This window comes from Eufriesea mexicana, unplaced genomic scaffold, assembly GCF_001483705.2.
Source record: "Eufriesea mexicana isolate 0111107269 unplaced genomic scaffold, ASM148370v2 scaffold474474898, whole genome shotgun sequence".
NCBI classification, from domain to species: domain Eukaryota; kingdom Metazoa; phylum Arthropoda; class Insecta; order Hymenoptera; family Apidae; genus Eufriesea; species Eufriesea mexicana.
This window is the reverse complement of record NW_016907983.1, coordinates 263,222-278,329: the sequence shown is the minus strand read 5'-3', so window position 1 is coordinate 278,329 and position 15,108 is coordinate 263,222. Positions and strand designations below refer to the sequence as shown.

Here is a 15,108-nt window from a genome sequence, read left to right as displayed (position 1 = left end):
GGGAGGCATAGGAATTTCCAAGAAAGTCCTTCGTGATCGAGAGCATGGATTATCCATGGATTACTGGTCGACACCGTCTGACGAATAGAAAGAGGGACGCTGGCAGGAGTTTTGTTCAAACACACTCGGAAACGTGCTTCCACGGCGGCGTTGCACGTGTACGTGCATTCACAGGACCGGCTACACCTATGCAAATAGGTAGGAATAGTCCGTGACCGGGCTCTCCTGTTCCGCGAAGCCATGCTGACTCTTTGCAAACAATGTTGCCAGGCACGTCGCTGGGACATAAGTAGCTGGGGTACCCTCGTGGATTTCATCTCCTTCATGGTGATGAGCTTTCGTAATATTCGTGCCGCGTTGCGATTCTTTCCATGAGTGGACAAACTCGTTGCCTGGGTCCCGTACCGACTGCAAATACACCTCGGTTTATGATACTTGGACCCTTTCGGGGCCTTTAAGGATAGCGAATTGCGCTGAGTTTATGGCACGACCGAAACGAATCCGCTATTTTACAGAAGTCGAATATCGGAATCAATTCATTTGTGACAGATCCTATTGGCCATCTTCACGAATGAGGTTAGGTACTGCTTGTTGCTTGGAGTATGGCAAGTTTCTTGAGTTTATCATGAAAATAGGACACATGTATCATCCGAACACTTATTGGTAGGTCTTTTGTTATTCGTCGAAAGTGTCATATCTGTAAATTGAGTTAGAAAAGATAATATTAAATCCGAGTAGGATGGAGTAATAACTGATTAATGTAGATTACAAGCTTAACAAATGTAACCTTTTCTAATTCTATATTAGTGTTATCATCGTGAATTTAAAGTTAGGATTTTAAAAGTATCAAAGTTAGGCGAGATGACAATAGTAAGTACTTTTTTACAATTCTGGATGTATAAGTATATTGTTCATATACTGATTCCATGTCTGTACCAATATTCTCTGTCGCTTCTTATTGTTCTATCTCAGCAATCAGATCTCGAAATAGGGTTCCTTTCGCTCTATCGAATTATCGTGTTAGCCAGCTTCAAAGTAGAGAAAAGAACGTTTAAAGTTTTAGATATATAGTATTGCATTATATTATGGATATCTGGGAATTATCAAAAAACTCTATATCTTCGTTAATGTTACGATTTTCGTGAAATATCTTGGCAGACATACTTCGAGGATTCAAACTTTAAGAAATTGTAAAAAATCCATTTTTTTTACCCTTAAAAATAGAAGACTCCATCAATGATCGTGTTAAAGAAGATGAACCTATCGGTACTGTGACTAATCAGATCCACGTCCCTGTTATTCATCAAATTTGTTGTTATGCACAGTGCATTATATCTACTCTTCGCCGCAACTATGTTTCGACTAAAGAAACATCCTCGCGATTAAAAAGAATACATCCACTCCAAAGGTCGCGACGTTTCAATTTCAAGTTGTCCAAGATCCACCACGATTCGGTATCTTTCTGAGAACGCAGCCAACGATGAAAAGATCACGATAAGCGATACCTTCCGACTTAATTAAAAAGAGTACGGTTCGCGTAACTGTTCTTCGGCGGCAGTGCAGATGTAACAAAAGGAAGAAGAAGCCCTTTCGATGGTGGAGTACACGTTTGATTAACTACCGTCGTTTCTTCTTCCTCGTTTCCTGCTTTAAACAGAAAAAGATAGTTAGATGGGGGTTGGCGAAGGCTTCCGAATAACATTTTTAAATTGGAAAAGCGAAAAGCGATCTGCTGGCGCAGCCGGAGGAAACCATCGTAAATGAATATAAAACACTTCGATTACGTTCCATGGCTCGCTTCTTCACTACCCTCTCACCTCTTTTCTCAGCGGCCGAATGGCCGCTCATCGAGGAGTCGACGGCTTCCATGGCAGATAGAACCTGTGGTACAAAGATCAAGGATCTCGCGAGTTCATTTGCATTTGCGTCGTTACTAGAGCAACTTTTAACTCTTTCGAGACCATAAATCCACGCATGGAATTTCGGTAGGATTGTAAAAGAACCTGAGTCTTCTTAATGTTCTATGCTTTTCCAATTTCCTCACTGGAATGTTTAAGTACACAGGTGCACATCAGGCTCCAGTTTATTGCGAACTAAAAAAAGATAGCATGAAAAGTAATGCGAAAGAGTAAAATATTGGAAAAATTATGGAAGAAAATTGTTTTTAAAGAATTATAGCGGTTTATGATTGTTTATGCATACCTACCTATATTTTCTTTTATTCCATACTTATATCTTCTTATTATTTCATATATGTATGATGAGGATTGTCTTATTAATTCTTGATATTCCTAAAATTCTTTATGTTTAAAATAAATTTATATTTCTTGTTTCTTGAAGTTAGTCAATTAGGCAAACGAGTGACTCGCATGTAGATTTGCACAAAATTTCTATTGTCATACGTAGATTATGTTAATACGCCACTCTTCCACCTCTTCTCATGAAAGTGCAGAAATATTAGAATTTTTAATCGATAGCGTAGAATGTATACACTCACGCATACATACGCTGCAAGAATCGATCATCGAAGCACAAGTCGAACGCAACGCAAGCATCAGCAGCACGTCAGGCGTACGAAGCGCGAAACGTATCAAGCGTAAGAAGGCAGGATGAGGCCGTCGACGTGGTCGGTTTTCCACGGTGGATCGTGACAAGACGCGAGATGGCGGAAAACGGGTTGGTTACGGGGGTGTTGGAGGAGTGGCGACGTGCAGGAGGAAACGAGAAGAGAGTCAGAGAGGTCGAAGCGTGCCCTCCCCCCGTGGCTCTGCAGCAACCGTTTACGAGGCATAAACGCCGAAACAAAAGGCGGCTGGGCGCGAAACAATTAAAAACGTTACGCCCGATCGCTCTCCACCGTTCTCCCTTTCCACCCCCACCCCCTCACCTTTTCTCCTCTTTTTTCCTTTTTTGTGTCTCCCACCCCTATATTTCTAGACCCCCTCCCAACGTCCCTGGCCACCGTCCCTGTTCTCAATCTTTCTCTCTCTGTTTCTGCTTTTCTCTCGTTCGCTTGTCGCGAGCTCTTTAACCACCCCTATAGCCATCGAATTGAGGGTGAAAGGGGGAGAATGTATAGGTATCCCTTTCTAGCTCTCGCCAGGCCGGTTTTCACCCCTTTTCACTGGTGCAACACGAAAACACACGGACGGATAAACCGACTCCCACACGTCCCGGCGTGAAACAAAAGGGAATCGCGACGATTTAATGACTGATCGGGCTGTTGCTCGCTGTGTCGCCTAGTCGACACCGCTGTACGTGCTAAGGATATTCCCTTCTTTCCTTCCTTCTACCTTCTACACTTTCCTCGTGGTCTATGTGATCTCTGGATTGTCTGCTTCGTTTTTCTTTTACCATTTCTTCCTTGTCTTTCTTTTTGGAGACTCGACGCATTTGAATATTGTGTATCTCTTTTATTCGTGATTATCAGTGTTTTCATTTCCAACAGGTTCTTTGAAATTGCCGTACTGTGTTTGCATTTTTTCGTTTCTTCCTATATTACAGTATTTTTCGGATCTTTCAGTTATTGGTATTAAACATGCATCATTCATAATGCTTCTTCTGTTTTATCCCTGCGATTCTTATCTATTAATTTTTGTCTATGCTGTATTATAGTCTTTAGTCTCTCATAATAATATGCAGAATATTTCCTTGCTTCTTCCATTACTCCAATATTTTTTATGAAAAGACTAGTATGCAAGTTCCTTTCAAATCTGATCAAAAGTATCCACGAATTTCATTTTTCTAATACCATTAAAAGATACTCTTTTCTTCCTCTCCAAAGCAGCTCAGAAATTTCGTTTTTCTTCTCCCTGTTCAAGATATCATTTTACTTTTTTCCTCCAGTTCACGCCCTTTCCTTTTTTCCTTTATGTGTCCCCAAATTTCTTCCATCTTGTCTCTACCGACATCCCAATTTCATCATCTTGTCCTTCTCCCTTAGCCCTAATTCACTCTCTTCCCTTCTTCATCGACATAATCTACTCCTCTCGGTTCCCCTCTTCTTCTTCTTCTTCTTCTTCTTCTTCTTCTTCTTCTTTTCTTCTTCATCTCCGCCTCCCTCTTTATCTCGGTCCGCTTTCCTCACGCTCTCAATACTTGCCTTTCTTCCGTCACCCTCGAGCTGCACCTATTTCCCCGCGTGATTTTTCGCAGCGATACGGATCGTCGGACCTCTGCTATTTTCCGGGCGTATCGATACGTAATAATGAGAGTCCTTTTCACGTTCGTCGCTCGTTCTTCCGGCGAGGTACGCGTGCACGGTGCACCGCACCCGATTTGCTCGCCTTCCGGGGGCCTCGTAACTGGAATATTTCGAGGCAGTCGCCTCCGGTTTTTCACGCGACCCCGTCGCATCCGATTAATTAATCTCACGGCGATCGGGCCTGGAATGTTTTCTCTCGCTTTAAGCATCCCTACAAGAGCGCTTTTATCGCGGATAAGAAAGAAGGAACGAGCGCTGAGTTTTACTACGTTCAGCTGCTGCTACTGCTCTCCATCGTTTGGAGTGAATGGGTGTTCGTCGACTCGAATTCGCGTGGAACGTGATTACGAAACGAGCGTTTGATGTTCGATGTTGGTGTTGCTTGGAGTTTGATGAATTTTCGTAGCGACGACATTGTCCATGAGGAATGATCCATTCTTCCAGATGCCGGTAGTTTATGAAGTGGAGAGAAATGAAATGGAAGGTCTCACGGTGATCTACGGGTAATAAGAAAGATTTAATTCTGTGACAGTAGAGATTATTTGACAAGTACTGTTCGAAATTGAATGGAAAATTTTAGATAGTAATATTGTTTCATAATATCTATATAAATTATCTCTGATGGTCAACATACGTATGTAGTGTGGACAGCATCTCCAAGAAAATTAATTCTGTTAGAAAAGTACATGTTATGAACCTTTATGCACTTGATTAATAGATGTTGAGTCGAATCTTCTTCGTTACCAATTACTGCTTCACGGTATCATAGCATATTTCTGACTAACTTTTAGGCACACGAAAAAGAGTGAAATTTTCACATTAAGACTTCTAATAAGATTAAATACATTTTAATATATATTTAGTAATATGCATGTACACTATAATAGAAGCTAATGTTTTTAGAATCTTTTTAAAATTAAATTCGTTCGGAATTAATAATATTTTTTTAGAATTATGTCTCTATCTTGAATCATTTAATTTTTGCACATTATCATCTATTCTTCCGTGACGCGATATGCTTTGAACTTGTACTAGACCTCTGATCCATTTTCCTCGCGTGAAATCTTAAACGTTGGTCCAAATTGAATCTTCAGATCTGCTATATTTCGCGGTGTAACCCGCTGAAATAGAACATAGAGAAAGGACAAAGTTCGCCGCTCCCAAAGTCGCGAACAGCCGGTTACTTTACGATCTCCCCAACAATAGGAAATGATAATTCATACTGGGTGCTTTCTGTGACCCTCGTATTACTCGGGGCTGTGCAGAATCAGAGGCTGCAAAGTCCGCAACTCCGAGCGGTTATATGGCCGACCGACACTGCCAGTGATAACTGTAACGCCTTGAAGGGTTATTTATTGCTTGAATTTCCGTGCAACCCCTTTTTTCTGCGCTCGTTTCGAATAGACAATAATGCTGCATCATCGTTCCCATCCTTTTTCGTCCATTTTATTCCTTCATTGTGCGACATCGGGAACATTTCTGGAAAAAATGGGCAATTTGAAGTACAGGGTGTGTCGGGGCATTAGAAAAACTTTCTGGGAATTAAACGTCCATGTTCGAATTAAAATGCAATCGATATTCGAAATTTCTGAAGATTCAAATCTGAAAAAAATGCAGTTCAATATTAAATTGACAAGAGAAAATTAATATAATATACGTGTATCGAGTATTCAAAAAATACTATCTAGTATATCTAAGTAATACAATTGTCAGAACTGTTTTCTCACAAATAAGTTTGATGGATGGTCATCACACAGTCGTCATTTTCTTTTCATCATACTATTGTACTTAAAATTTTCGACTAATTGTCGAATTAATTTTCGCCTTTCAGAAAAATTCGTTCCAGTAAGATTAGAAAATAATTTCACGATAGACAGGATATTTACAGGACATTTATTGCAGATATGAACCTTGGTGGCGCTAGTGAGTTAAATGCAAAATCGTGTTAAGGCTGCCTAAAACCGCTTGTCTGTGAAAGGATCAATCTTTAATTATAAAATGAAATTTAATTACTTGCAAAAATCTTTATTTCAAGCTTTTACTAATCCCTTTTCCATTCTCTTATCGATGATGAACAGTCATAGAGGAATCACTCGTATAAACGAATCCATATAGACAAACACATGTACACGTGGGTACATTCTTACGGTGGGTACGACGCGATTAATTAGATGTCCACGAGAGTACAAGTCCGTAGGTACTCTTGACCGATGACAAGACGCACTCTTGAAGCAGATACACACGGGCTGAATCGTGTGAGCACACGGCCGCGTTGTTGTAGGTCTACGCCCTAACCCGGACCGCGGCGTATCACCGTACGGTGGAGACAGACGCGGACAATGGAATCATGCGAGGACAATGCCGAATAATTTAGAATGGCATATAGATATCGGGAGCTTCCGGCCTACGGCGCCGCTGCATAATAGAGAATAGGAGTAATAGGACACAGGCTGCAGGGCAACTGTGGAGGACACGAAACATCCCTATAAATTTGGCTTAGGCCGAGCCGACGACGACAAAGACGATATAGGAATCTTTCTGGATACAGCCAATTCCTACTAAGACTTCCAGTTGGTCGATTAGCTGATAATCGCAGGTTATATTTTATTCCAGGCTTATACCATAGTGTTTTGTTTATTTGATAGTAACGATGATTCTTGTTAGTAACTTCATTTTCCAAATTGGTAATTTTAATATGAAAATTTTGTTGCTTAACCAAGCCAACCATGGTAATTATGTCATTTTTAGTAGTTAAGTTATGTTAGGTTCGATTACTGCTTCTTTCTTGATGCCACATCCTTATGAATGATTTTAGTTGATTGTTCATATTGAATTTTATTTAATTCACTGTTAATACTTCTGACTGGCTTCAGATTCTTTCCATTTACAGTTGAAAGTGTGTAGCTAATTTTGACAAAATTAATCGTCTATCTTCATTATACCATTTTAATTAATATTATTTATGTGTACTATATAAAACATATTACAGGTCGGTAATTCTAATGTTAAGTATTTGGCATACCTATTTGAATTCTGGAAAATAATACTATTAGATGATGACATCTGTGCTGTTACTGAAAGTTGGCTTATCTTTGGAGCTACACATAAGGTTTATTAGATGACTTCAATTTTATCTGTTACTCGTGCAATCACCTACATAAATGTTGTTTAAATCTTGCAGTGTCCTAAATACTACTTTTAGACAACTATACCTTGGCTTTATCAATGTTGTACTCTTCAAAATAAATCCATCATGGACCAAACGTCTTCGCCATTTTCTTTTCCCATGAACCACTCCTTACACACTCACAGTCTCAAACACGAGAGATATTCCATTCATGCCTGAATTCGTAATAAATCTTCTACCATTACGGAGGGGCTGGTCGGGCCGCGAGTTTCTCAACGTCGAAACGAGTTTTATTAACTTCCTCGGCCCCGTCCCAAAGCACACCGGTACGTCAGGGATACGTTACACCTTTGCGATGGTGTAGACATACGGAGTGGAGAAGTTAGACATTTTACCCGTGTGCGCTCGACATAAGAGAGATTACAATAAATTGCACGCACCCTTCTCGAAATACAAGACGACCATTGATATAGGAACGGCGGACGAAATTTGAAGAGATTCCAACTCACGATACTGTGTTCCCTTTTTTCTTTCTTTCTCTTCTTTTTCCTGTTTTTATTCTGTCTCTTTTCTTTTTTGTTTGCTTCAGCGTTGTCGTCACGTTTTTGGGCGTGACATATCGTGACAGTCTCCATTTTCGCACTTTTTCTTCGGTTCATCGATTAAGATCCATAGCAAGGTTACAGTAGATGCAACGAAGCTGAGAGATTTAGGGGAAACGACAAATAATACCATGCAAAAGTTTCTTTTTCGATAGAATTTTAAAAAACTCGTTCCCAAGAAAAAACCTTGTTAAAAGAATGATAAAGATCTGTTACATGAATGAAATATAGGAAATGTTGTGTTATCATCAAGTAGAGTATACATATCATATTAGTCAAAGCTAGCAAATTCTCAATTTCATCCTAGTTCTAGGTTCAACTGATACGATATCAAATTACTCAATCCCGTCAAAACGATCAGTCAAATATCATCGTTGATCTACACTCATCACCCTCAAGAAATCAAACTTGGTTCCACACTGAACGGTCGATCCTTCTTTTTACCCCTCGTGAAACGCGACTTTCAAATACACCCCCGTCAGCAATGAGGTTCCCCTCGGTTTCAAGGACGCGGCAAATACGCACTTCGTTACGCCAGCTCCGTTGCAAAGGATACAGGACAGTAGCGTGAAGTCGCCCCCGTGGCGTCGAGCAAAAGAGTGGTTTCCAGCTGGAGGCGAAGGGTCACCGGCAAAGAATGATATTTTAATAACTGTCTCGTAATCCGTCCGACTATGGTGTTCATGATATCACGTGGAGAAAGGCTTCTCCTTCAACGTGGAATTTTCTATTGGTCGCAGCCAGCGGCTACATTAACACCAGCCATGCGATATTGCATTCCTTTCCTCTGACGACGTCGATCATCATTAATATCATTTTCAACAGCGTTGGAATTCATGCTGGAGGTCACGTGCTCGATCAATAGGCGGGTGTGAATTATTAAGGGCTCTTACTGGTCGTTCTTGGCAATATTTTGGATGGAAGGGTATTTTTATACCTCTCTTTCGCTATCAAGATGCTATGTTCGAATGGATTCTTGAAGTAACGTCTTAGTCGCTTGTAGATCCTTCAAAATATCATAAACTTAATGGAAATAATCGACATATTGAATAGAAATATTAATGATAAAAATATTAATCGTTTCGTAAATCTTCTGATATATTAGACGCATTATTACCAACTTACCGGAGAAAATTGTCCTCCTACGTTCTACCGTACTTCAATTTGCTTGTGCACGTGTACAGCCATAGTTGAAGAGTATTGGAGTGACTTGCGGAGACTTCAACGCGGTCAGTTTTGACTCTTTAAAATTTCTTCAATCCGTCGTTATCGAACCGCTCGAAACTTGTATTTCTGCAGGGACGATTGAGTTCAAGCGAAACGGAAAACTATAATTCGACTCGTTTATTTCTTGCACGAAGATCGTTATGGCCCTCGTTACCGGAAATGTTGAGAAAGTATCGGAAACTATTATCGACGACCTTCGACAGGGTTTATTGATCGTCTTTTTCTCGATTTTCTTCTGCTCTGTAAAAAAGGCAGAAGTTATTTCTTACATTAAAAATTTTCGAGGAATTTTTAGAGATTTTAAGAGACAGTAATGTAACTAATTCTCACAGTAAACACTAAACACTAAATGTTCACAATTTGATAATATTAAAGATTATATTCTAATTATTGTATAATTTGATTTTAAGATTTGTTCAACTACAACTTATTACACAATTTCTGAACATTTTTTTCAACATTTACATTAAATTTTAAGTAATTATCGTTTCAAATAACGGAATTAAAGGACTTTACCTTGAAAAAAACATATCGTTACCCTCGGACAATTTTCTCACAAGCGAACCTTTACCGAGAAACATCCTACCGATCTGGAACCTTTAAAACTATCGTCACAGACAACTACCTCGCGTGAATAGCGAAAAAGCAGCGATTCTTTCCATTCAACGGCGCTCGACGAACCCATCTGTTCCCCTCTTGGCCAGCTCCTTTCTTTTAATCCCTGTTTCATTAATAGTTCCCCGGTAATTCGAGCCCACTTCAGTTCCGTTCACCTCGAATTACTACCGACGGATTCCACAGTAACTTCCGATGAAAAAGATTTCCGAAATACACGTTCCGTAATCTCACTTTCTCTTCTCTTTCTCCATTGGCGGAGGAAACAATCGTCAATCTGTTGCTGAATTTCTTCAAATTAACCTAAAAAATTAAATTCGAATTCTTATACTACAAAATTAATTACAGAATATACATCAGAATATTTCTTAAAAGATACTTACAACATCATATTATCGTGATTAAATTATCGAGTATAAACTATTACGTGTAATTGTATTTTAGACAATAAAGTTTAAAAAATATTAGGTTAGTACATATAACATGTCGAGTTTGACTGTTTGGTTATTAATTATGGTACCAATCATGTTCAAAGACAATATGTAATGTTAAAACAATTTGTAATAGAAGTATTAGAATCTTATCTTAATCAGAATCGTTTCGAATATCGCGCGCATTTCACATTCGGTGCTACAGCAGTGCCATCTCTGTTTAATTTAGCGATAAATATGTACTTACAATTACAGCCGTGTTTTGACTTTTGTTACGCTAGTAGTATATACGCTACAATGATATTAGAATGTAAATTAGAATCCAACATAATTACCAAAATCTAATATAATTTCAATTTTCTAAAAAAGCTACATTAATTCCGCATTGCAATAAATCGTGTATATCACAAAACTAATCCAACTTGACATTTTCGATAGGCGACACAGAAATTTAATTAAATACCACAAATCGAGAAACCTCCAATCCTTGATCTTGCACCAAATAATTACGACAATCCTACATCACATCACTACACCCTGCACTCGTCTCTTAAATTATATAATACCAGCTTCAAGAGTACCGTTATAACATGCGGGGGCGTATGCACGTGCACGGCCATTGAGTCCTCGTTAGTGCGTGAAAGAATCCCAGAGGGGGTGCGTTGCCCGTTGAAGAAAGTCTACTGCGGCTGACCGCTCGTTAAAAAGTTTAACCGGCCGTTTATTAGCAAAACAGAGAGGGAACGAGCAAGAACGGGAGAAAAGAGTAATATATAGGGCGAGGAAATGTAGCTTCCAGCCTGACGTTTCATTCGACGACTACTCCCCGGTCTCTCTTTCACTTCCCTCGTTGCTGTTCCACGGGTTAATTCTTGACGCGCACGCTTTCGATAACAAGGTTGGTTCGAGTGGCTCTCCCAAGCCCGGGGTTTGCTTGCCCCGAGCAACTATATCGAGTGTTCCGCTGTTTAACTTAATTGCCGCTAGCTGCTACTTCGCTGTTGCTCTCTTTTTTCGTAGAGGGCAGGTTCGTCGCTTAGTGTAATTTATTCTGGATAAGTGGAATTTGATTCGATTTTTAAAAATATTGTTGAATAATCGGTTTATATGATTTATTGCTTGTTAGGAATATTGAATTAATCTAAATGTCTCTTCCTTTATTGTTTATTAAACATTATGATTCTTTTACAGTAGTTTAGTTTTACAGATATGAATGATTTTAGTTCAAATTGCAGCGAGTAATTGACAATTTACAATTTATACACGTTCATATTGAAATTTATACACGTTACATACTTGTAGTTATAACACTTTCTACATGTCTTACACTGTAAGAAATTAGAAACTATCATTCAATTATCATTCAACATCTCTCTATTTCTACCAAACTGTCTAGCCTACTTCTTGATCTGCTATTTATCATTAATCATTCTTCAATTCTATAGTTCCAGTAATTATTATTCACTATATTTTTTTATACTAACACTACCTAACGACATATCGTTACACGCTCACCATCGACTGGTTCAAACGGTCCGATATGGATGTCAGCGGGTGGTAAATATGTGCGGGGCTCACAATAAAAGATGCACAACGTTTTTTCAAGGGTGTCAAGGATTCGTAAGAGTCAATTCGGCGTGCGTCGTAGAACAATGTAAAGTGTTTGCTCGCTGGAGAATTTCATAGGTATTGTGCGTATTAATACGCGCTTTTGCTTTTCTTTTCTTTTCTTTCTTTATTTCTTTTTTTTTCTTTCTTTATTTCGCAAGCGAACGATATGCCCTGTTTTGTTCCAGGCACAAAGAGGTCGAGAATCTCTGAGAGCACTACGGGAACAATGCTTTCCACGAGCGACACCGGTAACGAAGACGACCGTGACTCCGACTCCGGTGGAGAACTTCTTGCTGACCGTTCATTGGGTAAGGTTCCATATACTCTCGAACTTGGATTACTCCTCATATTAAACCGTAATTAACGATTGAGGTTCATACCATAAATTCCAATTCTGGCCTGGAATAAATTAAAATAAATATTATAATCTAATACTGTTAAAAATAATTGAATTTGCTGACAACTTACCTTTATTTGTCTAATAGAAGACTTTTATTTTTAATTATCATCATGATGATCCATGCCACATAAGATGTATTACATATCTCTCAAATTTCTTGCAAAAATTGTATCACTGATGATGAGGTGTTACATAACAACAAATTATAATATTACACGAATATTATATATAATAGCTTAATACTTTATCTGTTGTAATAGTTCCGACGTCGATCGGTCTGACGGACAATGAAGCAACGCGTAAACGGTCGAACAGCCTAAACGACTCCGAGGAAGGAAGTCCGGAGCCAGGTTCCCAAAGTCCGACGCATACGCCACCACTGACGCCTGCATTGACGCCGCAAAGAGAAGATACGCCGGCGCCAGAGAATCTTAGCCTCCGCAAAAGCGGAAGCCCTCAGCAAACGCAGCAAACCCTTCAACCAGTGGATCTAGTGCAGCCTAGACCTAGTCCTCCACTACCTTCCTTGGCGGTAGGTTTCTTATTTTAAACCTTTTACAACTATAAATCGGTATGTAGCTTTCTAACGGAATGAAACAAAAAGAAGCTACAGATCGGAAAACGATTTATGAGTTATCTGATAGCCAAAAGCTGCACGTTTTGCAATATTTTCTGTATATACATTACACACTTAACGTAAACTAATTAACTCGATATTTCACAATTTTTTACATCTACGTATCCCGGGCTTAATTCGAGTTATTTAACTTCTGTTTTGTAGTACCTTGTAGAATAACTCTCGCAATAGGGTCATGGTAAATTTTTGTTTCAAGCGAAGATAGAGAAACATCATAGGAAAAAAGTTTTGCATTGCATAACTAATTACAATTCCTGTGATATATCTCATTTTTGTAAATTATATTCAAAGTTATGTTGCCAGATCCAATGACCCAATTGCTCCAATTATCCTATAGATTACTTTTCGGAACACGATGTTCAATCATTTGAAGACAAATGATTTATTCAATGAAATCTTCTGTTTTAAACGATTTAAAATTTATGTTTCTTAATGACACAAAATAAATCTGTAAAAAATAATAAATATCTATAAAAAATAAATATTAATATACCTAGTAAGTAGTAAGTAGTAAGAGAACGAACTGCAGGTAAAATAACGATTACCATCTCATTTCCAGGCTGCAGCAACGGCGGTGCACTTTCCACCGTACGCTCCCCTCTACGGTCCAGCAGCAAGTTCGCTATACTGTTCACCAGCACTGTACCAACATCAGCACCACCATCATATACCAGAGCCTCGCGAAATTCAGATGCAGATGCAGATGCAGAACATTCAGCAGACCTGTGGTCTCCAGTTACAGCAACAGCAACAGCAACAGCAGCAACAACGATCACCTGTAGATGTTCTACTGCGAGTATTTCCCGGAAGACGTCGCGCAGACGTGGAGGCTCTGTTGCACCGGTGCAAAGGTAGGCTCTGCAATCCGATATCCGCAACCATTATTCGCGGACAGAACTCGATCCATCCGTCTACGGCCGGTCCTCTATACCCAGATATTGCTGGGTGGACACGTGGCCACGAGGCAATTCTAGAGGATTCGGCCCTAGTATTCTCAAGTTTCTATTACAGCCCTCGGCCGAGTTTCAACCCCTTCGGTCACGAGATTCGCGGTAACATTTGTGAATTGAACTCTGGGAGGGATTACAGATTCTTGGAATTTTGAATAGTATTAAGAAGGAGTAACGAGTAAAAATGTCAAATATAGTTTTGGGCTTCTTGAATGTAGAAAGCCTGAAAATGAATTATAGATATTCAATTGATTCTTTGGACTATGTTATAAAGAAGCGCCTAACAATAATTAGTTCTACTCTCGTCTAATAATAGATATTTCGAACATGGACTTAACATCCGATACCAAGTCAAGCGTAATTCATGTTACGTTATGTTATGCAAGAAGAATACAAAACTTTGAGTGTATAAGGGGAGAGACGGGTGTGCCTACCTGACCGATAGCGACGTTGTTCTTTCAATAATCATTTACTTTAATCTCCTCCTGATTATTTCTTGTTACCGAAGGGTTTGAAATCCCACTCTCAAAATTTCTTATGGGATGAACAGAATAATTGAATCTTAAGTACTGTAGTGTGCGATATCTTTAATTAAGCATGCTTTATATTCCTTTACTTTTCACTATCTATTAATCCAATTTATCGGGTGCTACAAAAAGAAAAGATATGAGTAAATAAATAAAAAACAAGAGAAAATAAAAAAAAGAAAAGAAAAATAAACAAAAAAAAAGTAGTAGTCAGGAGAATTGGAAAATGGCATAGTGTCTGTGTCGCAGGCGACGTGGTGTCTGCTATGGAAGTGCTGGTCTGCGAGGACAGTCTCCAGCCGAAGTCAGCGTTCTCGCCCCTGGCGGGCGCGTTGGCGTCGGCCGCGGCCGCGTCCGCCTCGGTCTCAGCGGCGTACGCGAGCCGCGCCGCTTACTGCACCACTCCCATCCCGTCGACCAGGCACAGGTTTCTGGCTGCGCCTTACGCAGGCACCGGCTACCTGCCCACGGTGATCAAGCCACCCAATCAGAGCCTGCACGCGAACGGGACAGGCGACGCCTATCGGGAGACCAGTCCCGACGACGCCAGCGACAAGACAAGCTACTCCGAGTGACCGGACGACGCGCAGACCGCCACCTGGTCTTACCTGCAATAGCCTAGGGACGACGAGGGGAGGGACGGAAGGAGGGGCTGTGGAAATGGCGGCGTGTCCACGGGAACCATGAAACGATTTCTTGAAGAGGATCGGGACACGTCCTATGGATCAAAAGGGTTTCCGCGGATTTCTTGGGAACATGAGGAATAGAAGAGTGTTT

At 39.9% G+C, this 15,108-nt stretch overlaps 1 protein-coding gene across 1 annotated transcript in view; it reads left to right on the top strand.

Moving 5' to 3' along the window:
- Positions 1 to 14,906, top strand: part of dmrt99B (doublesex-Mab related 99B) — a 20,271-nt gene extending 5,365 nt beyond the window's left edge. The window contains exons 3-6 of the mRNA XM_017905909.1: positions 12,003 to 12,125; positions 12,478 to 12,749; positions 13,414 to 13,705; positions 14,581 to 14,906. Of these exons, the coding sequence (XP_017761398.1) occupies positions 12,003 to 12,125; positions 12,478 to 12,749; positions 13,414 to 13,705; positions 14,581 to 14,906 (1,013 nt within the window). The remainder of the gene's footprint in view (positions 1 to 12,002; positions 12,126 to 12,477; positions 12,750 to 13,413; positions 13,706 to 14,580) is intronic.
- Positions 14,907 to 15,108: the final 202 nt, after the last annotated feature.